General features: G+C 54.1%; 5 protein-coding genes across 9 annotated transcripts in view; 2 read left to right on the top strand and 3 right to left on the bottom strand.

Annotated features, from left to right (window-relative positions):
- Positions 1 to 1178, bottom strand: part of LOC102150547 (uncharacterized) — a 17979-nt gene extending 16801 nt beyond the window's left edge. The window contains exon 1 of the mRNA XM_023634768.2: positions 297 to 1178. The gene's annotated coding sequence lies outside the window, so the exon portion shown is untranslated. The remainder of the gene's footprint in view (positions 1 to 296) is intronic.
- LOC138917172 (protein FAM170A-like) overlaps positions 1 to 7488 on the top strand; it is a 9422-nt gene extending 1934 nt beyond the window's left edge. The window contains exons 2-5 of one of the 3 annotated variants that reach the window (XM_070232246.1): positions 95 to 1223; positions 1641 to 1914; positions 3360 to 3437; positions 4616 to 6371. In XM_070232246.1, the coding sequence (XP_070088347.1) occupies positions 95 to 951 (857 nt within the window). In that variant the 3' untranslated portion in view covers positions 952 to 1223; positions 1641 to 1914; positions 3360 to 3437; positions 4616 to 6371. Of the gene's footprint in view, positions 1 to 94; positions 1915 to 3359; positions 4361 to 4615 lie in introns of those variants that run through there. The other 2 variants (XM_070232242.1, XM_070232240.1) reach the window with 2 other exon arrangements.
- LOC138917153 (uncharacterized) lies at positions 5853 to 13587 on the bottom strand. Its single transcript, XM_070232077.1, has 4 exons — positions 12706 to 13587; positions 11795 to 11966; positions 9402 to 9576; positions 5853 to 7368 (listed from the first exon to the last, which is right to left on the bottom strand). The coding sequence occupies exons 2-4, from the start codon at positions 11862 to 11864 to the stop codon at positions 6471 to 6473; spliced, it is 1143 nt and encodes a 380-aa protein (XP_070088178.1). The 5' UTR covers positions 11865 to 11966; positions 12706 to 13587; the 3' UTR covers positions 5853 to 6470.
- Positions 10476 to 19897, top strand: LOC138917169 (protein FAM170A-like). Of its 3 annotated transcripts, XM_070232233.1 has the most exons (5): positions 10502 to 10737; positions 12504 to 13632; positions 14050 to 14323; positions 15769 to 15846; positions 17025 to 18780. In XM_070232233.1, the coding sequence occupies exons 1-2, from the start codon at positions 10689 to 10691 to the stop codon at positions 13358 to 13360; spliced, it is 906 nt and encodes a 301-aa protein (XP_070088334.1). In that variant the 5' UTR covers positions 10502 to 10688; the 3' UTR covers positions 13361 to 13632; positions 14050 to 14323; positions 15769 to 15846; positions 17025 to 18780. The 3 variants fall into 3 exon arrangements, with proteins under 3 accessions (XP_070088328.1, XP_070088323.1, XP_070088334.1); XM_070232227.1 differs by lacking the exon at positions 15769 to 15846 and having other exon boundaries at positions 10476 to 10737; positions 12504 to 14323; positions 17025 to 19897; XM_070232222.1 differs by lacking the exon at positions 17025 to 18780 and having other exon boundaries at positions 10480 to 10737; positions 12504 to 14323; positions 15769 to 16769.
- Positions 18262 to 21209, bottom strand: part of LOC138917143 (uncharacterized) — a 7739-nt gene continuing 4791 nt past the window's right edge. Inside the window, exon 4 of the mRNA XM_070232048.1 lies at positions 18262 to 19777. Coding sequence (XP_070088149.1) covers positions 18880 to 19777 — 898 coding nt within the window. The 3' untranslated portion in view covers positions 18262 to 18879. The remainder of the gene's footprint in view (positions 19778 to 21209) is intronic.

Genomic DNA, 21209 nt, shown 5'->3' with positions numbered 1-21209 from the left:
GCCCCCAGGGACCCCCGACACAACAGCCTGGGCTCAGAGACCAGGCCCCAGGCCCCAGGCCCCAGAGCTCATGGAACTCCCACTCTGTTCTCAGAGGCCTCAACCCAAGAGGACAGGGCCACACAGCCTACACCATCGGCAAACAGAAGCCGGAGCTCCAGGCCCAGGAAGACCCTCCGACTCCCAGAGACGTGTGTCTCCTCTGCTTCAGCGGAGCGGACCTCCCACTCCTCCAGCTACGGGTCGCCCAAAGAGAAGCAATGGGTGCGGTGCGCCTATTACACCCAAGTGCGCACCGTGAAGGGGGTGGCCGTCGCGTGGCAAACCGAAAGCGGGTTTGCCCCCGTGGACGAGAGGCCCCGCGTCTTCGAGGCCGAGCTCTCCCAGGAGAGCACCATCGGCTCTCCCCCGAGCCCGGCTGACACGGAGTCCCTGCTCAGCGACACGGAGCCCTGTGTCCAGGAAGCCGAGGCGCACACCCCTGCGCCGGCCGTCCAGGAGCAGGAGGCGCCGCCCCGCGCGGTCACCCCGGAGTGGCTGGTGACCGGCGAGCACGGCTTCCGCTGCGTGGCCTGCTGCCGCGTGTTCCCGTGCCCGGCCGCCGTGGTGGCGCACGCCGAGCGCGGCGTCAAGGAGGGCTTCAGCTGCCGCGTCTTCTATGAGGAGCTGCTGGAGCGCCGGCGGCCCGCGTCTGCGCCGCGCCGGCCCCGACGCTGCCACCTGCTGGCCCAGAGGCGCCTGCTGGCGGCCAAGAGCAGGGAGGTGCGAGCCAAGGAGGAAGCCTGCCTGCGCCTGCAGGCGAGACTGCAAGCACAGAGCCAGGAGCTGAGGCGGCTGCGGAGCGAGCTGGCGTGGCTGCAGAGGCAGGAGGCCTGGCAGAGGCAGGGCCGCGGGGCGCGGCCCCAAGGACCGCGGGGCACGCGCCTGAAGGGCCGCGCTCAGGCCCTGTGACTGCAGAGCAGGGCTGTGGGTGGGATGGGGCCTGTCGGGGAAGACCGCGGGTCAGACCGCTTAGCCACCCCGGGAGACCCTTCGCTCCAGGCTGCGTGGTCCGCATCGCCAACCAAGGGCGTGGAGAGCACCACCCAGAAGGGGTGGATGAAGCGGCCTCGGGACAGCCGACTCTGCACGCCAGGTCAGGCCAGAGGCTCGCCCAGCCAGGAGAAGAGAGGAGAGCCCCATCTAGATGCTGCGGAATTCGGGACCCTGAACATGGCGACCGTGTAAGGCGGGAAAGAAAACGGGACTTCAGGGGGCTCTGGAGGGCTGGGAGAGCGCCTCAGCCAAGGGAGCTCTAAAGGAAGTGTGGTTGAGAAGGGGTGTAGCTGAGTCGTCCGCAGGAGGAGGGAGCAGAAGGAGTCGGGGACGCGGGGAAACAGTCTGTAGGACAGCAATGGGATAAAGCCCCTCAACCCGTCCCTCCGCCTGCCTCCGCTCCCAGCCACGTGCAGGGAGAGACAGGAAGGAGGGCCTGCAAGAGGAGAGGCGGGCTCTTAAAGGAAGCTGAGCTCGCCATCCAAGTCCTCTGGCCTCACTGGGAGAAGCGGGGTTGGAGGGATGTGCCGTTCCCTCTTGGGGGGAGTGGAGGTGGCAGCTGGTGCAGAAAGACTCCATTGGTGCCATCCTTTTCTGCACAACAGGAGATCCAGTTACTGGATGAGTCCTGCAGAGGGTCTCCTAGGGTGCAAGGGAAGCAGCTTGGAAACTTTTTGGCCCCTTTACAACAAACATGCTTTACCCCCCGGTCGTGACACATCCGTGACACTTGCCTGTTCTTTCTTTGTTCTGTGGTATAACCTGACCTATCCTGAGATCAGAGAACTGCAAGAAAACACCTGGCTGAGGATAAAGCAGCCAAAGAGAGGACATTTCCTGTGAACCCTGGAATTATAATGAAGGCAGGGGTGATCCGAGGTGAGGATGGGAAGGGTCAGGTTCATGCCCAGACTCCACGGTGGGCAGAGAAACTAGGGTCAGGGCATCAAGTCCAAGGGCCCGGGAAGCGCTGGGGGTGTCAGGGTGTGTCCATGTCCCTGGGAGCTGAGACGCAGAGTGACACGGGGACCCTCAGGGCACAGGGTGCGTGGGTAGGGTTCCCAGGCCTGGCACATCCATCCACGGGCTGCCCTGTTTGTACTTCTCAGAGGGACAGACATGGCTCCTGAGGGTGACAGGGTCTGAAGTGGAGGGAAGCCAGGGCTTTGAGGCAGGTGCTAATGATGAAGAAGGAAATCCTGTTGATGAGGATTATTTTAGGCTGGTTACTTTTAAAAACTGCAGACGGGAAGGAGCCTCTGAGGAGTGGGATTTGCTTGCCCTTTGATGAGAGACATTTGCATCTGTGAAGGAAGTCTCCACGTGTTGGGGGTGTCTCCCTCTCTGCCCCAGGAGGAAGGAGGGGTGACCTTATCTCTAGAGACTCTTAATGGGGACGGCAAGGACTTAAGTCTTGTCTATGGTGCTCGTCTGGTAACCTCACCTAGCTGACTCCTCCCCCCACCCCCACCACCAATAGCCTCCGGGAGGCATAGGACATCCCGACTTAATCCGGTCTGATTCTGACCTAAAGTTATAGGGCCAGCCAATAACCAGACCCCACCTGCACTGATGCCATTTTAACAACTTCTTTTACACGTTCTTTCCTTTGTCTTGGAAAGAGATAAACTCACACACCTATGCCTTCAGTTTAGCCCTACTCTCAACCCATGTTGGCAGCGGCAGCGGCAGCTCCTCCTGCCCGTGGGTCCAGTCCCCACGCAGCAGCTCTGACTGCCCATGGGTCCTGTCCCCATGCCGGCAGCAGCAGCTCTGACTGCCCATTGGGTCCTGTCCCCATGCCGGCAGCAGCAGCTCTGACTGCCCATGGGCCCTGACCCCGTGCTCTTCCATACTATTCTCTCAATCAAGGAGCACTACTGCCAGACCTTGAGAGTCCAAGAAATCTCTCTTTCGACTCCTCGGCTCACCCACCCCGCATCTCTGTGATTCTCAGAGATGCGAGAGTGGAAATGGTCTGGCAATCCCAGTGGGAGGCAGAGGCTGGCTGGGACTTTCCACTGTCCAAGAGATCTTTTGTCCAAAATCTTTTCCTTCCTATAAGTTGCGAAATCCCCGTTAACGACGTCTAAGGGTAGTCTTGGAAAATGGCCTCGAATGCACCTGGGTGAGTTTTCCATTAGAACGGTTAGAGGAGTAAGGCGGGAGCACATAGCAGAGAACAAGAATCTTGCAGTGTCTGCGTGTCACTTAATGAATTGCACATGGTGTCCAGCCTTCTTCCTCGCCAGTATACATGTATACTCAGCACACGTTTGAGGGTGGATGCTTTAATCCTCACAGAATACTTTGGTCATTTCTAGGTGTAGAGTCCAGAAGAAGGCATGGTCTCCAAATGGCAAGCAAGAGCTCTGCTGGGTCTGACCCCTGTACAGCTGAGGGTGTGTCTTCATTCAGTGGTCGGACTCTTTGTGTCTGACGTTAAAGATGGGCTCATGCCTATCTTTTCACAATGCAAAATTTAAAAATGCATATCTGTGATGTTCTAACTTAGAGAGGTCTTATATTCTGATTATGATCTGTCTAACTGCAAAGTATTGTAAATCGAAAGTATAATCAGAATCATCCTCTCCTATGTAAATTGCACTCCTCTCCCAAGTTGTCCAGTGTTAAAAGACACACGTGTATCCTTCCCTACATCTCTCTCTGCTCAGAGACTGCCAGATTCTTAATGTTTCTGTCCCCTCAGCATTCACTGTTGGGATCCTAAGCCCCAATGTGATGGAGTTAGGAGATGGGGCGTTTGGGAGGTGACTGGGTCCTGAGGGTGGTGCCCCCATGACTGGGACTAGTGCTCTTATAGAAGAGACCCCGCAGAGTTCCCCAGCCCCTTCCACCATGTGAGGATGCAAGAGTGTGAGCCCGATAGGGCCCTCGCCTGTCCATGCTGGTACCCTGATCTTGGACTTCCAACCTCCAGGACTGTGAGAAATCAACTCCTATTGTTTATCAGCCAGCCTCAGCTGTGGTATTTTGTTATAGCAGCCCAAATGGACTAAGACAGACACACATATACAGTCCCAGGTACACGGGGAGGTCTGTCTGTTTCTTCGCTTTTTTAAAAATGACGTCACACTTGGCCCACATTGTTCTGCGCCATGTTTCACTGGACAATCTATGATGGATTCCTGTCAGTCAGCAGATACAGCTAACCCTGTCTTTTTGGTTCTTCTTATTTTGACTCATGTTTACTCTTCATGGCTTTGAATTATAGTATACCTTATATACACTGATACATAACTATAGAATGGAAATACATTTCATTATGCTATTTCTTTAAACACTGTCCCTTCTGCGTGTTCTCACTCATTGTCACAGTTGCAGAAGTGTGTCCAGATAATTCTAACAGTCTAATAAGTAGACTCCTTCATCATCCTTGCTTAAGCAATCATACACATACAAACATACGCTTCTACTCCTTTATGCACGTGTATATAGGTTTTCCAGTATACTCAGATCTTTGTTCTTGTTTTACCAAAACGGGCTCATTTCCTACATACTAATTTGCCCCTTCCTCTGCTCCTCCCTGCCTCCCTCCCTCCCTCCCTCCCTCCTCCAGTGGAATGTCGGTTCGATGCCCTCCATCAGCAAAGGCCTCAAGGACAGAGTTTAAGAGAAAGCAAAGCATTTCCCACCAACTCCTTACCTGAGAGCGTCTTCGCGAGAATGCACGGCACACATGTCACAGGACACAGGAGATGCGGCCTTCTTTACCTTTTCCCTCCTCAAGAAGCAGGAGCCAATGCCAAGAGGTCAGGGCTCATGTCTCCGTACTTCTCACGCCTCTCGTGGTCCCATTTCTCACTCGAGTCGTAAAACTGGGAGTCAAGCAACCAGCTGTGAGAAGATGAACCCAGGAAGTACTCCTCGGCTGGGATGCCTTCAAAGACCGATTATCCGAGTCCTAAGGCCAGCTGACGACCTGGGACACTAAGGTGATTGGTCCTCTACCTGCAGGAAGAACAGACTGGGCTGAGGCAAGTCCTCCTTGACCCATCAGGCACCCCAAGAGGTTTTGGAGGCTCCTTCGTCTCTTAAGTCAAAAGGCACGTCCAACCCAGTGGGAAAAGCACGGGGCAAAAGACGTTCTCCTTTGAAAGCGGAAACGGGCCCAGGACTCACAAGTGGCATGCGCTTCACCTCGGGCCAGCTTTTCAAGTTAGCGCCAGTCTGTCCCTGGTCGCCTGCACAACCAGGCTTTCCTAACCTTTCACCTCTCTCCTTCCCAGTGTCCTGTGGCCTCTGCCAGTCTTAAGGTGATAGTTGACACCGCTGCTTGCCCACCTCCGAGGTGGCGGATTCTCAGAGTGCCAAGCGCAAACCAACAGTGCCCTTAGGGGTCCTTTAACGGAAAAGCTGCCAAAAAGAACACAATGCCCAGAATAATCCCGAGACCCTGATGAGGAGGAAGCGGGGTGGGGGTGGTCTTTGACTGTTGGGAGTTCTCAGGGCTCAGGGGCTCCAAGTCACCAGGGTCATGCCCATGGCGGGAAATCTTTAGGGGGTCTGCAACTCTGTGTGTTGAGTGTCCGGCGCAGAGGCCCAGGCAGCCCAAGAGGACCTCTCTGACCTATGCCTCACCCAGCAGTGGGGGAAATCTTCACTAGGTGACCCGCAAGTATTCCTGGGGATCTTTCTTCCAAAGATCTTAGTTTGCAGGCTCTTGAGCGGTAGGAGATGAGAAAGCTGGGACCAAGGAGGTTGCCCAGAGGAGGAGGCTCCCTTTGTGTCCTTGGGGGTTTGGTTCGGCGCCCCCCACCCCCACTTGTTTAAGCGAGTAACGCTCCAAGCAGGCATTTGTTGGTAAGTTGCCTCTGCTTAGTTTATTGCTTACCCAGAGGTCAGCCATGGAGAGTCTATGTTGAGTTCATTGGATAGGTCTTCTTTTGCCTGGGCAGAGCAGAGTCTGGTCACAGCTAGTGATGAAACTTGGGAAACTGAAACGTGTTAGGCCAGACCAGGCAGGCTTTGCTGCAGAAATTCTTGCCGTTTAGCTCCATCTTCTTGCTAAGTCTCCCATGTAGACCACGCAGGGCAGTGGAGCTCGTGGGAAACCGGCGGGGCTGGCTCTCACAAGTGGACTTGTAAATGCAAAGTCTCCCGCTTTATCAGCATCACACTTATCTGAAGATCTTGTAGGAAACGCAGATCCTCAGGACCAGCACCATGGGGTTCCTACAGACTGGGCATTCTGGGCCTCAGAGTCGTGTCGGGGTGGGGACAGAGGAGAGCTGATGGATTCTCCCCAGGGGATAAAATGGGGGTGCGAAGGGAAAGAAGAAAGAAATAGAGCTGAAACAAGATCTTGGAAAGCGCATCATTGGAAAGGACCCATAAATCCTAAACCTGGCTCATGTGCTGGCAAGAACAGCAGTGGACAGGTACTGGGGAATGTGGTATGTTGCTACACGCCTTCATGACCCAGCTCTCCTCAGAGTTCCTGCTGGCAGAAGGTGAGGCAGGCCGAAAAAGAGTCTCGGAATTTTCCAGGATGTCCACATGGGCCAACGCACAGCAACAACTGCGGCAAGGGAGGTGGCCAGGCCCAGCCCTCCGAACCCCTCGTCCTGTGTGAGCAGAAGCTCTGGGAGTCTCAAGATGAGCAGGGTGTGGTCGCGGGCCCTCCCAACTGGGTGTGAGTGCCCAGGAGGACCCTTCAAGGGCAGTGCAGGCAGTGCAGGCAGTGCAGGCACTACCTCCAGCCCGGAGAGAGCATGTGCACAGCGAGCGTGGCCTCGTCGGCTCTGCCTTCTCTTCTGGATGTACAAGCCCAGGGCTCTTGCATGGGTGGATCCAGGCAGTTGTGTGCCTGTTCTCCACCCTTCCTGGGTCATCCTCCGCACACACGATAGCTGAGGACACTCCACTGTCCGCCTCGTCGCTCTCAGCACAAGCACTGCCCAAGTCGCTGCAGCCCAGAGCTCCTGGAGGCCTGGTCCTGGGCCTAGGCCTAGGCCTCCAAGGCTGCCGGCTTTGCCTGCATCCTGTTGGTCCCCGCAGGAGCGGCCGGGCTCGCGGGCCAGGCGGCTGGGCGATCCTGGGCGTGGCCGAGCGGTGGGGAGGAGCCGGGCGGTCTCCAGCGGAGCGCGAGGCCAGGATCCCGTCCAGCCTGCCGCAGGGCTTGCGGCAGGGTAGGCCCGGGACGCCGCGCCGCCCTCGGGCTCCCTTCCCGCGTGGCGCCTGCGCCCCAACCGGTCCAACTGCCGCCCTCCCCGCCTGTTCATTCCAGTAGTGCGTTCTCTTCTGATGCGCAGATGCAACAGGTCACCCGTTCCACACCGTGCACTGAAGAAATCCAGCAAGTTTAGAGACCTGATGGGAATAGCAGAAGTTGAAGCTAGTAGATGGGGGGTGGGGGAGGGGGGTGGGGGGGAGAGTGCGGGCGGGGGGACGGGAGCCTAAGGGGCATAAGGGAAAAATAATTTAAAAAAATAGAAAGAACCCTGGAATAATAGACCTTCTCTACATTCTGCACTCAACGAGGCTGTGGACACAAAACTACCTGCATATGCTACCGTGCATTTCTTTGAAGCAAATAATGTGAGATAAGGGAATAAGTAAGCAGAGGTGATTGCCAATCTGGGATTGATTAATTGATCTGGATGGCCTGAAAACAGTGAACATCCACCATATTTAAGAAGGGATTTAGCAGTCTAGAGCAAGCAGGGGCAAGCTTTCTAATCATTACCAGAATGGTCCGTTAATCACTCTGAAAAAAGGAACAGCAGCTTAAAATCTTCTACACAGAAAATAACAGGCCAATTCTCTGGCAGGTTCCACCAAACGTGCAGGTACCATATCATTTTAATATTATACAAAGAATAGAAAGAGAGAAGGCATTCCCCAACTTGTCCTATGAGGCCACATACCATAGTAGTCAGCAAAGTTGATCTATTAGTTATCTACTGGTGCGTAACAAATTATCTCCAAACTTGGCTGGTGTGGGGTCAATTGCAAAATATTCAATACATTTTAACACAATTCGGAACTAGATGAAGTTACCTGTTATTACTTCTATCTCAACATAGTCTTGAATGAATAAGCCAGACAATTTAATAAGCAGGTATAAATATCAAGATTTTTAAAAATTCTAATAATTATGCAATCGCATGCCTCGAAAACGACAACAAAAATTTTGACGAGGTGGCTACATATAAGACAAATATACCAAAATCAATGGCTTCTCTCCAAGCTAGAAATAAAGCATCCCGAAAATGGAAATGGGGGTGGGAGGCATAGACCATTATCTTGCCCCCGTTAGTTCACTGTGCCAAATAGAGTCAAAATTATAAAATATTAAGAAAACACTTCAATAGGAACAGCAAGGAACTTACGAAAAAGACTAAGCTATTGAAGAAGTAAAAGCTGGTTGAATGTGTGGAAATTAATCAATAAAGGAAACCAACTAAAACTGGAGTCAGGAAGGCCTTACAGGGAGCTCTCCAGTCCTACCACCCACCGTCAATTACCCCAATTAGGGAGAGACCAGCACCTTGCATCTCCAACGAGAAGTTGGCTACTACTTTACTATGCCAGCAGGAGGAAGAAAGAATTTCCTCTTTGGGGACAACAAGCCCAGCCAATGGAAAACGTTACAATGAGGAGTCGTCCGCACCCTGAACTCTCACTCTCCTTGAATTAACTTTCACTTAGAACAGCTCCCGTAACTCCCAGGCCTTCCTGACTCCAATTTTAGTTGGTTTCCTTTATTAATTCATTTCTGAACAAGCACACATCTTTCTTTTCTCTTGTGTTCCCGCCGACTCGTCCCTGTCCTGCCTTCTGGAATCGCACAAAATAAGCCTCCTCTCTCGCCATCAGAGAGTTTTCAAGTCCCTCTGAGTAGTCAGGCCACACACTCTGCTCACCACATCCATTGTCTCAAATCCTCCCTCAAAGGGTTCCACGATTTACTGGTTCCTCTTCTAAATGCCTCCAGAACAGAAGCAAAATCCAAGCCAAGAGAGGACGGCGGGCTTTCCCCAAGAGCCCTCCTAAATCTCCCAGACAGGTGGAGGTCCTGAGTCCACGCTTTTCCGGAGGCCACAATCCTCTCTCTTTCTCACTGGTCCCAAGGGGAAACACGCAGAGGGCTAAGGAGCTTCCCGCTAACACTTTCCAGGGCTTGGGACTGGGAAGGTCAAGAACGGGGGCAAAATGCTCACTTGGGAGCGATGGTGCCTCCAGCTGCCAGGACAAACAGTCCAGCTCTGCAGGGGATGCCTAGGATGGAGGAGTCCTTGTGGGAGTCACCACTCATTCATTCATTCATTCATTCATTCAACAAATGCGTGTCGAGTGCCTACTACGTGTCAGGCGCTCTCCTACTTTCTGGGATTACAGACCTGAGAGCAAGCCGGTGTTTGCCTCCACGTTGCTTACGGTCCAATTCAAGGAGACAGATTTTCAAATGAGCCTCTCCCGTGGACCTGGAGGAGCGTAAGGACGGGGGCTTTCGGGAGCTCTGCATGCTCAGGGCGAGGACATCAGCTAATCTGCGCACCCTCAGCAAGCTGTGACCTGCAGTACAACGGTAACCGTGACCATTAGCATAGTCTTCTCCTGTAACAGTCACTGTTCTAAATGCTTTCCACGGATTGACCTCTTCAGCCTCCAAATGATGCTATCAGGTGGAGAGAGTCCTTTCCATTTTACAGATCAGAAAGCGAGGCAGAGGGGCTGGCCCCGTGGCCAAGCGGTTAAGTTCACCCACTCCGCCTCGGCGGCCCAGGGCTTTGCCGGTTGGGATCCTGGGCGCCGACACGGCACCGCTCGTCAGGCCAGGCTGAGGCGGCGTCCCACGTGCCGCAACTAGGAGGACCCACAACTAAAAATATACAACTATGTACCGGGGGACTTTGGGGAGAAAAAGGAAAAACGAAATCTTTAAAAAAAAAATAAAAAAGGAAAGTGAAGCAGAGAGAGGTCCACTGACTGGCCCAAGATCCAGCAGGTGGCGGAGCAGGGATCAAACCCAGTGGTGCTCCATGCACCACTGTGCCTCCCCGTGGGAGGGGCGGACCCAGGAGGGAGGGGAGGGACGGTCTCCTAGTCAGGGGGAACAGCCTTTGAGAAGGCTCAGAGGCAAAGGAGGTCTGAGAGGGGTTCAGAGGGGACACTGAGTGACCAGGGCTGGAGAGGTGACTTCCAAACAGAGGCACAGGAGAGGCCTCGGGGAAAGATATCACCCATCCCAGTCTGTTCTCCTTTTCTGCCCTCTCACCCTCTCTCCAAATGGATGGGAGGCCCCTTGAGGGCAGGGAAAAGTTCCAAATCACTTTATTACGTGATTATTATATCACCTTCCCTCAGCTGCCCTCCTCACCCCTACTTCAACTGTTGCCGTGATTTCTTGTTGCCATGTTGACGTTCAAACTGGGCCCTCGGAACTGAGCTATGTCAGCGGTGACATCACACAGGATTTACTGGAAGACTCGGAGCTCACTCAGATCCCAACTGCTCTCAGAGAGGTTGTGGATCCGGGATCTCCCTGTGGGGCAGCGCCTGTAGCTGCCGACTCACAGACATTGAGGACTCACTCAGAGTCTACGACCCAAGAGAGGCTGAGATTGGGAAGAGGGAGAGAGATCCTTCCGGAGACCATCCTGGGAGTTCACCTCTGCCCCGACAGGATGAATCGGCGGCAATCCGGGAGGAAGAGGCCTATCTCTGAGACCCCAGGTAAGGAGAGGAGGAAAACAGTCTGATGGATGGGAGCTGGGAAGCCAGGGGTCTGATTTCCCCGGACAGATGGCCAGGAGAGCGAAGATGAAGGATTTGGCCAGAGGCCTGAGGCTCACTGAGGCTTTCACTGTGAACGTACTGTGTCATTTCGTAGACAACGAACACATGCGTAACATGAATGACTAAGTGAAGGAGTGAGTGAGTGAACCGAAGGACCCCCTACTGTGAGTCTGAGGGTCTTTCCTCAATTGGCTCAGACTAGAAACTTAACTGTTCAGGCCTGAGCCCTAGGAAGGGCTTGATGGCCACGCGAAGGCAGGAAGCAAGGGAGCCCCTGGGGCAGACGGCGTGGGACTGGGGAGAAGGGGCGAGGGGACTTGTCCCCTTCACTGTCATCGCATTTTCTACTGAGAGGGAATTAATACATCAGGCGAGGCGGCAAAAACAGTAATCCAGAAGTTATGGAAGGGTGCTGGGTGGTTGGCCCGGTACCCCACGACGACCCCAGAGGTCTCCCTCATTCTGAGCCAGGGCTGGGGCAGAAGGGGGCCTGGGCAGACAGCACTACCCTCAGTCCAAGGCCTTGCCTTCTCCTCCTCTGTCTCCCGTCCACCTCTCCCTAGGGCTCTACGATGTGGCACAGCAAAGCTTCACTTCAGAATCGCATTCTAAATCTCTCCTTAACCTGTGTTTCTGCCAGAAATCCTACAGATCCTAGTTCGGGACCCTTTCCCCAGTCAGTTCCTTTTCCCCTTGCCTCCTCCCCAACTTCCTGACAACTCCCATGTGCTGCTCGCCACAGGCCCAGCTGGTTTCCTCTTCCCTCCTGGTCTTCTGTCTGCAGATTCTGTCCACTGCCCCCTGAGGTCTTCTCCATCTCGGTCCTACCTGAACCCTTCACTCCCTCCCCCCCACACCCCCAAAGCTTGCTTCCATCACTTCCTTTCTGCATCCTGAACTCTCCAAACCAGCCCCGTCCTCAGAAGCATGCACAGACCCTGAGGCTGACGCAGCAAGCCCGCAGATGCCCTCGGTGAGGTTTTCACGTACTCACCACGGAGGTGGGGGATCAGGGCGCTCAGACACGGACATCTGTTTTCTGCCTTCACACTGAAGGAGCTCATCTCACGAGGAAGTGCTCAGGAGTCAGCTCCGAGCAAGCCTTTTTAAAGGTCTAGTGTTGCTCGGTTAAGGAAGGTTTGAGAAAGAAGGAAACCTGCAAGAGCCTTAACAAAGCCTACAAATTAGTATGTCTGTCAGTGGAATTCCTTCTATCAGTGCCCCCCTAATACCGGGTTGAAAAGAGCTGAGCATTTCTCCCGTTGGCACGCTAACCCTCTAACTAACTATCCTAGCAAATCAGCTTCATAGAAAACATCTCCCAGAGGGGTAGCATAGTTGGCATTCAACAAATGTTAGGGGAAAAAAAAGAAAAATTAGCCTGAAGGTCCTACAATTACAAGCAGAAGATCGCAAAGGGTATTGTATTGTCTCCCACGACAGACCTTTGACACAGGGTACCACTGTCATTGGTACCAATGTGCTCGAGGGGACTTGTGTCACCCCCAGCAGTGCAACCAGCACTGGAAGGCTCGGGACCCGGGCCCGCCGGGGCAGGACGAAGATGTGACGAGGTTTCCCAGAGGTGCAGGAGGGTAGCGACGGAGAGGCCCCCAGGGACCCCCGACACAACAGCCTGGGCTCAGAGACCAGGCCCCAGGCCCCAGGCCCCAGAGCTCATGGAACTCCCACTCTGTTCTCAGAGGCCTCAACCCAAGAGGACAGGGCCACACAGCCTACACCATCGGCAAACAGAAGCCGGAGCTCCAGGCCCAGGAAGACCCTCCGACTCCCAGAGACGTGTGTCTCCTCTGCTTCAGCGGAGCGGACCTCCCACTCCTCCAGCTACGGGTCGCCCAAAGAGAAGCAATGGGTGCGGTGCGCCTATTACACCCAAGTGCGCACCGTGAAGGGGGTGGCCGTCGCGTGGCAAACCGAAAGCGGGTTTGCCCCCGTGGACGAGAGGCCCCGCGTCTTCGAGGCCGAGCTCTCCCAGGAGAGCACCATCGGCTCTCCCCCGAGCCCGGCTGACACGGAGTCCCTGCTCAGCGACACGGAGCCCTGTGTCCAGGAAGCCGAGGCGCACACCCCTGCGCCGGCCGTCCAGGAGCAGGAGGCGCCGCCCCGCGCGGTCACCCCGGAGTGGCTGGTGACCGGCGAGCACGGCTTCCGCTGCGTGGCCTGCTGCCGCGTGTTCCCGTGCCCGGCCGCCGTGGTGGCGCACGCCGAGCGCGGCGTCAAGGAGGGCTTCAGCTGCCGCGTCTTCTATGAGGAGCTGCTGGAGCGCCGGCGGCCCGCGTCTGCGCCGCGCCGGCCCCGACGCTGCCACCTGCTGGCCCAGAGGCGCCTGCTGGCGGCCAAGAGCAGGGAGGTGCGAGCCAAGGAGGAAGCCTGCCTGCGCCTGCAGGCGAGACTGCAAGCACAGAGCCAGGAGCTGAGGCGGCTGCGGAGCGAGCTGGCGTGGCTGCAGAGGCAGGAGGCCTGGCAGAGGCAGGGCCGCGGGGCGCGGCCCCAAGGACCGCGGGGCACGCGCCTGAAGGGCCGCGCTCAGGCCCTGTGACTGCAGAGCAGGGCTGTGGGTGGGATGGGGCCTGTCGGGGAAGACCGCGGGTCAGACCGCTTAGCCACCCCGGGAGACCCTTCGCTCCAGGCTGCGTGGTCCGCATCGCCAACCAAGGGCGTGGAGAGCACCACCCAGAAGGGGTGGATGAAGCGGCCTCGGGACAGCCGACTCTGCACGCCAGGTCAGGCCAGAGGCTCGCCCAGCCAGGAGAAGAGAGGAGAGCCCCATCTAGATGCTGCGGAATTCGGGACCCTGAACATGGCGACCGTGTAAGGCGGGAAAGAAAACGGGACTTCAGGGGGCTCTGGAGGGCTGGGAGAGCGCCTCAGCCAAGGGAGCTCTAAAGGAAGTGTGGTTGAGAAGGGGTGTAGCTGAGTCGTCCGCAGGAGGAGGGAGCAGAAGGAGTCGGGGACGCGGGGAAACAGTCTGTAGGACAGCAATGGGATAAAGCCCCTCAACCCGTCCCTCCGCCTGCCTCCGCTCCCAGCCACGTGCAGGGAGAGACAGGAAGGAGGGCCTGCAAGAGGAGAGGCGGGCTCTTAAAGGAAGCTGAGCTCGCCATCCAAGTCCTCTGGCCTCACTGGGAGAAGCGGGGTTGGAGGGATGTGCCGTTCCCTCTTGGGGGGAGTGGAGGTGGCAGCTGGTGCAGAAAGACTCCATTGGTGCCATCCTTTTCTGCACAACAGGAGATCCAGTTACTGGATGAGTCCTGCAGAGGGTCTCCTAGGGTGCAAGGGAAGCAGCTTGGAAACTTTTTGGCCCCTTTACAACAAACATGCTTTACCCCCCGGTCGTGACACATCCGTGACACTTGCCTGTTCTTTCTTTGTTCTGTGGTATAACCTGACCTATCCTGAGATCAGAGAACTGCAAGAAAACACCTGGCTGAGGATAAAGCAGCCAAAGAGAGGACATTTCCTGTGAACCCTGGAATTATAATGAAGGCAGGGGTGATCCGAGGTGAGGATGGGAAGGGTCAGGTTCATGCCCAGACTCCACGGTGGGCAGAGAAACTAGGGTCAGGGCATCAAGTCCAAGGGCCCGGGAAGCGCTGGGGGTGTCAGGGTGTGTCCATGTCCCTGGGAGCTGAGACACAGAGTGACACGGGGACCCTCAGGGCACAGGGTGCGTGGGTAGGGTTCCCAGGCCTGGCACATCCATCCACGGGCTGCCCTGTTTGTACTTCTCAGAGGGACAGACATGGCTCCTGAGGGTGACAGGGTCTGAAGTGGAGGGAAGCCAGGGCTTTGAGGCAGGTGCTAATGATGAAGAAGGAAATCCTGTTGATGAGGATTATTTTAGGCTGGTTACTTTTAAAAACTGCAGACGGGAAGGAGCCTCTGAGGAGTGGGATTTGCTTGCCCTTTGATGAGAGACATTTGCATCTGTGAAGGAAGTCTCCACGTGTTGGGGGTGTCTCCCTCTCTGCCCCAGGAGGAAGGAGGGGTGACCTTATCTCTAGAGACTCTTAATGGGGACGGCAAGGACTTAAGTCTTGTCTATGGTGCTCGTCTGGTAACCTCACCTAGCTGACTCCTCCCCCCACCCCCACCACCAATAGCCTCCGGGAGGCATAGGACATCCCGACTTAATCCGGTCTGATTCTGACCTAAAGTTATAGGGCCAGCCAATAACCAGACCCCACCTGCACTGATGCCATTTTAACAACTTCTTTTACACGTTCTTTCCTTTGTCTTGGAAAGAGATAAACTCACACACCTATGCCTTCAGTTTAGCCCTACTCTCAACCCATGTTGGCAGCGGCAGCGGCAGCTCCTCCTGCCCGTGGGTCCAGTCCCCACGCAGCAGCTCTGACTGCCCATGGGTCCTGTCCCCATGCCGGCAGCAGCAGCTCTGACTGCCCATTGGGTCCTGTCCCCATGCCGGCAGCAGCAGCTCTGACTGCCCATGGGCCCTGACCCCGTGCTCTTCCATACTATTCTCTCAATCAAGGAGCACTACTGCCAGACCTTGAGAGTCCAAGAAATCTCTCTTTCGACTCCTCGGCTCACCCACCCCGCATCTCTGTGATTCTCAGAGATGCGAGAGTGGAAATGGTCTGGCAATCCCAGTGGGAGGCAGAGGCTGGCTGGGACTTTCCACTGTCCAAGAGATCTTTTGTCCAAAATCTTTTCCTTCCTATAAGTTGCGAAATCCCCGTTAACGACGTCTAAGGGTAGTCTTGGAAAATGGCCTCGAATGCACCTGGGTGAGTTTTCCATTAGAACGGTTAGAGGAGTAAGGCGGGAGCACATAGCAGAGAACAAGAATCTCGCAGTGTCTGCGTGTCACTTAATGAATTGCACATGGTGTCCAGCCTTCTTCCTCGCCAGTATACATGTATACTCAGCACACGTTTGAGGGTGGATGCTTTAATCCTCACAGAATACTTTGGTCATTTCTAGGTGTAGAGTCCAGAAGAAGGCATGGTCTCCAAATGGCAAGCAAGAGCTCTGCTGGGTCTGACCCCTGTACAGCTGAGGGTGTGTCTTCATTCAGTGGTCGGACTCTTTGTGTCTGACGTTAAAGATGGGCTCATGCCTATCTTTTCACAATGCAAAATTTAAAAATGCATATCTGTGATGTTCTAACTTAGAGAGGTCTTATATTCTGATTATGATCTGTCTAACTGCAAAGTATTGTAAATCGAAAGTATAATCAGAATCATCCTCTCCTATGTAAATTGCACTCCTCTCCCAAGTTGTCCAGTGTTAAAAGACACACGTGTATCCTTCCCTACATCTCTCTCTGCTCAGAGACTGCCAGATTCTTAATGTTTCTGTCCCCTCAGCATTCACTGTTGGGATCCTAAGCCCCAATGTGATGGAGTTAGGAGATGGGGCGTTTGGGAGGTGACTGGGTCCTGAGGGTGGTGCCCCCATGACTGGGACTAGTGCTCTTATAGAAGAGACCCCGCAGAGTTCCCCAGCCCCTTCCACCATGTGAGGATGCAAGAGTGTGAGCCCGATAGGGCCCTCGCCTGTCCATGCTGGTACCCTGATCTTGGACTTCCAACCTCCAGGACTGTGAGAAATCAACTCCTATTGTTTATCAGCCAGCCTCAGCTGTGGTATTTTGTTATAGCAGCCCAAATGGACTAAGACAGACACACATATACAGTCCCAGGTACACGGGGAGGTCTGTCTGTTTCTTCGCTTTTTTAAAAATGACGTCACACTTGGCCCACATTGTTCTGCGCCATGTTTCACTGGACAATCTATGATGGATTCCTGTCAGTCAGCAGATACAGCTAACCCTGTCTTTTTGGTTCTTCTTATTTTGACTCATGTTTACTCTTCATGGCTTTGAATTATAGTATACCTTATATACACTGATACATAACTATAGAATGGAAATACATTTCATTATGCTATTTCTTTAAACACTGTCCCTTCTGCGTGTTCTCACTCATTGTCACAGTTGCAGAAGTGTGTCCAGATAATTCTAACAGTCTAATAAGTAGACTCCTTCATCATCCTTGCTTAAGCAATCATACACATACAAACATACGCTTCTACTCCTTTATGCACGTGTATATAGGTTTTCCAGTATACTCAGATCTTTGTTCTTGTTTTACCAAAACGGGCTCATTTCCTACATACTAATTTGCCCCTTCCTCTGCTCCTCCCTGCCTCCCTCCCTCCCTCCCTCCCTCCTCCAGTGGAATGTCGGTTCGATGCCCTCCATCAGCAAAGGCCTCAAGGACAGAGTTTAAGAGAAAGCAAAGCATTTCCCACCAACTCCTTACCTGAGAGCGTCTTCGCGAGAATGCACGGCACACATGTCACAGGACACAGGAGATGCGGCCTTCTTTACCTTTTCCCTCCTCAAGAAGCAGGAGCCAATGCCAAGAGGTCAGGGCTCATGTCTCCGTACTTCTCACGCCTCTCGTGGTCCCATTTCTCACTCGAGTCGTAAAACTGGGAGTCAAGCAACCAGCTGTGAGAAGATGAACCCAGGAAGTACTCCTCGGCTGGGATGCCTTCAAAGACCGATTATCCGAGTCCTAAGGCCAGCTGACGACCTGGGACACTAAGGTGATTGGTCCTCTACCTGCAGGAAGAACAGACTGGGCTGAGGCAAGTCCTCCTTGACCCATCAGGCACCCCAAGAGGTTTTGGAGGCTCCTTCGTCTCTTAAGTCAAAAGGCACGTCCAACCCAGTGGGAAAAGCACGGGGCAAAAGACGTTCTCCTTTGAAAGCGGAAACGGGCCCAGGACTCACAAGTGGCATGCGCTTCACCTCGGGCCAGCTTTTCAAGTTAGCGCCAGTCTGTCCCTGGTCGCCTGCACAACCAGGCTTTCCTAACCTTTCACCTCTCTCCTTCCCAGTGTCCTGTGGCCTCTGCCAGTCTTAAGGTGATAGTTGACACCGCTGCTTGCCCACCTCCGAGGTGGCGGATTCTCAGAGTGCCAAGCGCAAACCAACAGTGCCCTTAGGGGTCCTTTAACGGAAAAGCTGCCAAAAAGAACACAATGCCCAGAATAATCCCGAGACCCTGATGAGGAGGAAGCGGGGTGGGGGTGGTCTTTGACTGTTGGGAGTTCTCAGGGCTCAGGGGCTCCAAGTCACCAGGGTCATGCCCATGGCGGGAAATCTTTAGGGGGTCTGCAACTCTGTGTGTTGAGTGTCCGGCGCAGAGGCCCAGGCAGCCCAAGAGGACCTCTCTGACCTATGCCTCACCCAGCAGTGGGGGAAATCTTCACTAGGTGACCCGCAAGTATTCCTGGGGATCTTTCTTCCAAAGATCTTAGTTTGCAGGCTCTTGAGCGGTAGGAGATGAGAAAGCTGGGACCAAGGAGGTTGCCCAGAGGAGGAGGCTCCCTTTGTGTCCTTGGGGGTTTGGTTCGGCGCCCCCCACCCCCACTTGTTTAAGCGAGTAACGCTCCAAGCAGGCATTTGTTGGTAAGTTGCCTCTGCTTAGTTTATTGCTTACCCAGAGGTCAGCCATGGAGAGTCTATGTTGAGTTCATTGGATAGGTCTTCTTTTGCCTGGGCAGAGCAGAGTCTGGTCACAGCTAGTGATGAAACTTGGGAAACTGAAACGTGTTAGGCCAGACCAGGCAGGCTTTGCTGCAGAAATTCTTGCCGTTTAGCTCCATCTTCTTGCTAAGTCTCCCATGTAGACCACGCAGGGCAGTGGAGCTCGTGGGAAACCGGCGGGGCTGGCTCTCACAAGTGGACTTGTAAATGCAAAGTCTCCCGCTTTATCAGCATCACACTTATCTGAAGATCTTGTAGGAAACGCAGATCCTCAGGACCAGCACCATGGGGTTCCTACAGACTGGGCATTCTGGGCCTCAGAGTCGTGTCGGGGTGGGGACAGAGGAGAGCTGATGGATTCTCCCCAGGGGATAAAATGGGGGTGCGAAGGGAAAGAAGAAAGAAATAGAGCTGAAACAAGATCTTGGAAAGCGCATCATTGGAAAGGACCCATAAATCCTAAACCTGGCTCATGTGCTGGCAAGAACAGCAGTGGACAGGTACTGGGGAATGTGGTATGTTGCTACACGCCTTCATGACCCAGCTCTCCTCAGAGTTCCTGCTGGCAGAAGGTGAGGCAGGCCGAAAAAGAGTCTCGGAATTTTCCAGGATGTCCACATGGGCCAACGCACAGCAACAACTGCGGCAAGGGAGGTGGCCAGGCCCAGCCCTCCGAACCCCTCGTCCTGTGTGAGCAGAAGCTCTGGGAGTCTCAAGATGAGCAGGGTGTGGTCGCGGGCCCTCCCAACTGGGTGTGAGTGCCCAGGAGGACCCTTCAAGGGCAGTGCAGGCAGTGCAGGCAGTGCAGGCACTACCTCCAGCCCGGAGAGAGCATGTGCACAGCGAGCGTGGCCTCGTCGGCTCTGCCTTCTCTTCTGGATGTACAAGCCCAGGGCTCTTGCATGGGTGGATCCAGGCAGTTGTGTGCCTGTTCTCCACCCTTCCTGGGTCATCCTCCGCACACACGATAGCTGAGGACACTCCACTGTCCGCCTCGTCGCTCTCAGCACAAGCACTGCCCAAGTCGCTGCAGCCCAGAGCTCCTGGAGGCCTGGTCCTGGGCCTAGGCCTAGGCCTCCAAGGCTGCCGGCTTTGCCTGCATCCTGTTGGTCCCCGCAGGAGCGGCCGGGCTCGCGGGCCAGGCGGCTGGGCGATCCTGGGCGTGGCCGAGCGGTGGGGAGGAGCCGGGCGGTCTCCAGCGGAGCGCGAGGCCAGGATCCCGTCCAGCCTGCCGCAGGGCTTGCGGCAGGGTAGGCCCGGGACGCCGCGCCGCCCTCGGGCTCCCTTCCCGCGTGGCGCCTGCGCCCCAACCGGTCCAACTGCCGCCCTCCCCGCCTGTTCATTCCAGTAGTGCGTTCTCTTCTGATGCGCAGATGCAACAGGTCACCCGTTCCACACCGTGCACTGAAGAAATCCAGCAAGTTTAGAGACCTGATGGGAATAGCAGAAGTTGAAGCTAGTAGATGGGGGGTGGGGGAGGGGGGTGGGGGGGAGAGTGCGGGCGGGGGGACGGGAGCCTAAGGGGCATAAGGGAAAAATAATTTAAAAAAATAGAAAGAACCCTGGAATAATAGACCTTCTCTACATTCTGCACTCAACGAGGCTGTGGACACAAAACTACCTGCATATGCTACCGTGCATTTCTTTGAAGCAAATAATGTGAGATAAGGGAATAAGTAAGCAGAGGTGATTGCCAATCTGGGATTGATTAATTGATCTGGATGGCCTGAAAACAGTGAACATCCACCATATTTAAGAAGGGATTTAGCAGTCTAGAGCAAGCAGGGGCAAGCTTTCTAATCATTACCAGAATGGTCCGTTAATCACTCTGAAAAAAGGAACAGCAGCTTAAAATCTTCTACACAGAAAATAACAGGCCAATTCTCTGGCAGGTTCCACCAAACGTGCAGGTACCATATCATTTTAATATTATACAAAGAATAGAAAGAGAGAAGGCATTCCCCAACTTGTCCTATGAGGCCACATACCATAGTAGTCAGCAAAGTTGATCTATTAGTTATCTACTGGTGCGTAACAAATTATCTCCAAACTTGGCTGGTGTGGGGTCAATTGCAAAATATTCAATACATTTTAACACAATTCGGAACTAGATGAAGTTACCTGTTATTACTTCTATCTCAACATAGTCTTGAATGAATAAGCCAGACAATTTAATAAGCAGGTATAAATATCAAGATTTTTAAAAATTCTAATAATTATGCAATCGCATGCCTCGAAAACGACAACAAAAATTTTGACGAGGTGGCTACATATAAGACAAATATACCAAAATCAATGGCTTCTCTCCAAGCTAGAAATAAAGCATCCCGAAAATGGAAATGGGGGTGGGAGGCATAGACCATTATCTTGCCCCCGTTAGTTCACTGTGCCAAATAGAGTCAAAATTATAAAATATTAAGAAAACACTTCAATAGGAACAGCAAGGAACTTACGAAAAAGACTAAGCTATTGAAGAAGTAAAAGCTGGTTGAATGTGTGGAAATTAATCAATAAAGGAAACCAACTAAAACTGGAGTCAGGAAGGCCTTACAGGGAGCTCTCCAGTCCTACCACCCACCGTCAATTACCCCAATTAGGGAGAGACCAGCACCTTGCATCTCCAACGAGAAGTTGGCTACTACTTTACTATGCCAGCAGGAGGAAGAAAGAATTTCCTCTTTGGGGACAACAAGCCCAGCCAATGGAAAACGTTACAATGAGGAGTCGTCCGCACCCTGAACTCTCACTCTCCTTGAATTAACTTTCACTTAGAACAGCTCCCGTAACTCCCAGGCCTTCCTGACTCCAATTTTAGTTGGTTTCCTTTATTAATTCATTTCTGAACAAGCACACATCTTTCTTT

The sequence above is a fragment of the Equus caballus genome, chromosome 1 (assembly GCF_041296265.1).
Source record: "Equus caballus isolate H_3958 breed thoroughbred chromosome 1, TB-T2T, whole genome shotgun sequence".
Lineage (NCBI taxonomy): Eukaryota > Metazoa > Chordata > Mammalia > Perissodactyla > Equidae > Equus > Equus caballus.
The sequence above is the reverse complement of the archived record's forward strand: the minus strand, read 5'-3'. Positions and strand labels throughout refer to the sequence as shown.

Bases quoted from the DNA above. Each gene is read 5' to 3' on its own strand.
- LOC138917169 (XM_070232227.1), top strand. From the start codon at position 10,689: ATGAATCGGCGGCAATCCGGGAGGAAGAGGCCTATCTCTGAGACCCCA. The intron at 10,738-12,503 runs GTAAGGAGAGGA...CTCTGTTCTCAG, and splicing joins GCCTATCTCTGAGACCCCAG to AGGCCTCAACCCAAGAGGAC.
- LOC138917153 (XM_070232077.1), bottom strand. From the start codon at position 11,864: ATGAGCTCCTTCAGTGTGAAGGCAGAAAACAGATGTCCGTGTCTGAGC. The intron at 9,577-11,794 runs GTGAGTACGTGA...GTTGTACTGCAG, and splicing joins CCTGATCCCCCACCTCCGTG to GTCACAGCTTGCTGAGGGTG. The intron at 7,369-9,401 runs GTCTGTAATCCC...TATTCCCATCAG, and splicing joins AAACACCGGCTTGCTCTCAG to GTCTCTAAACTTGCTGGATT.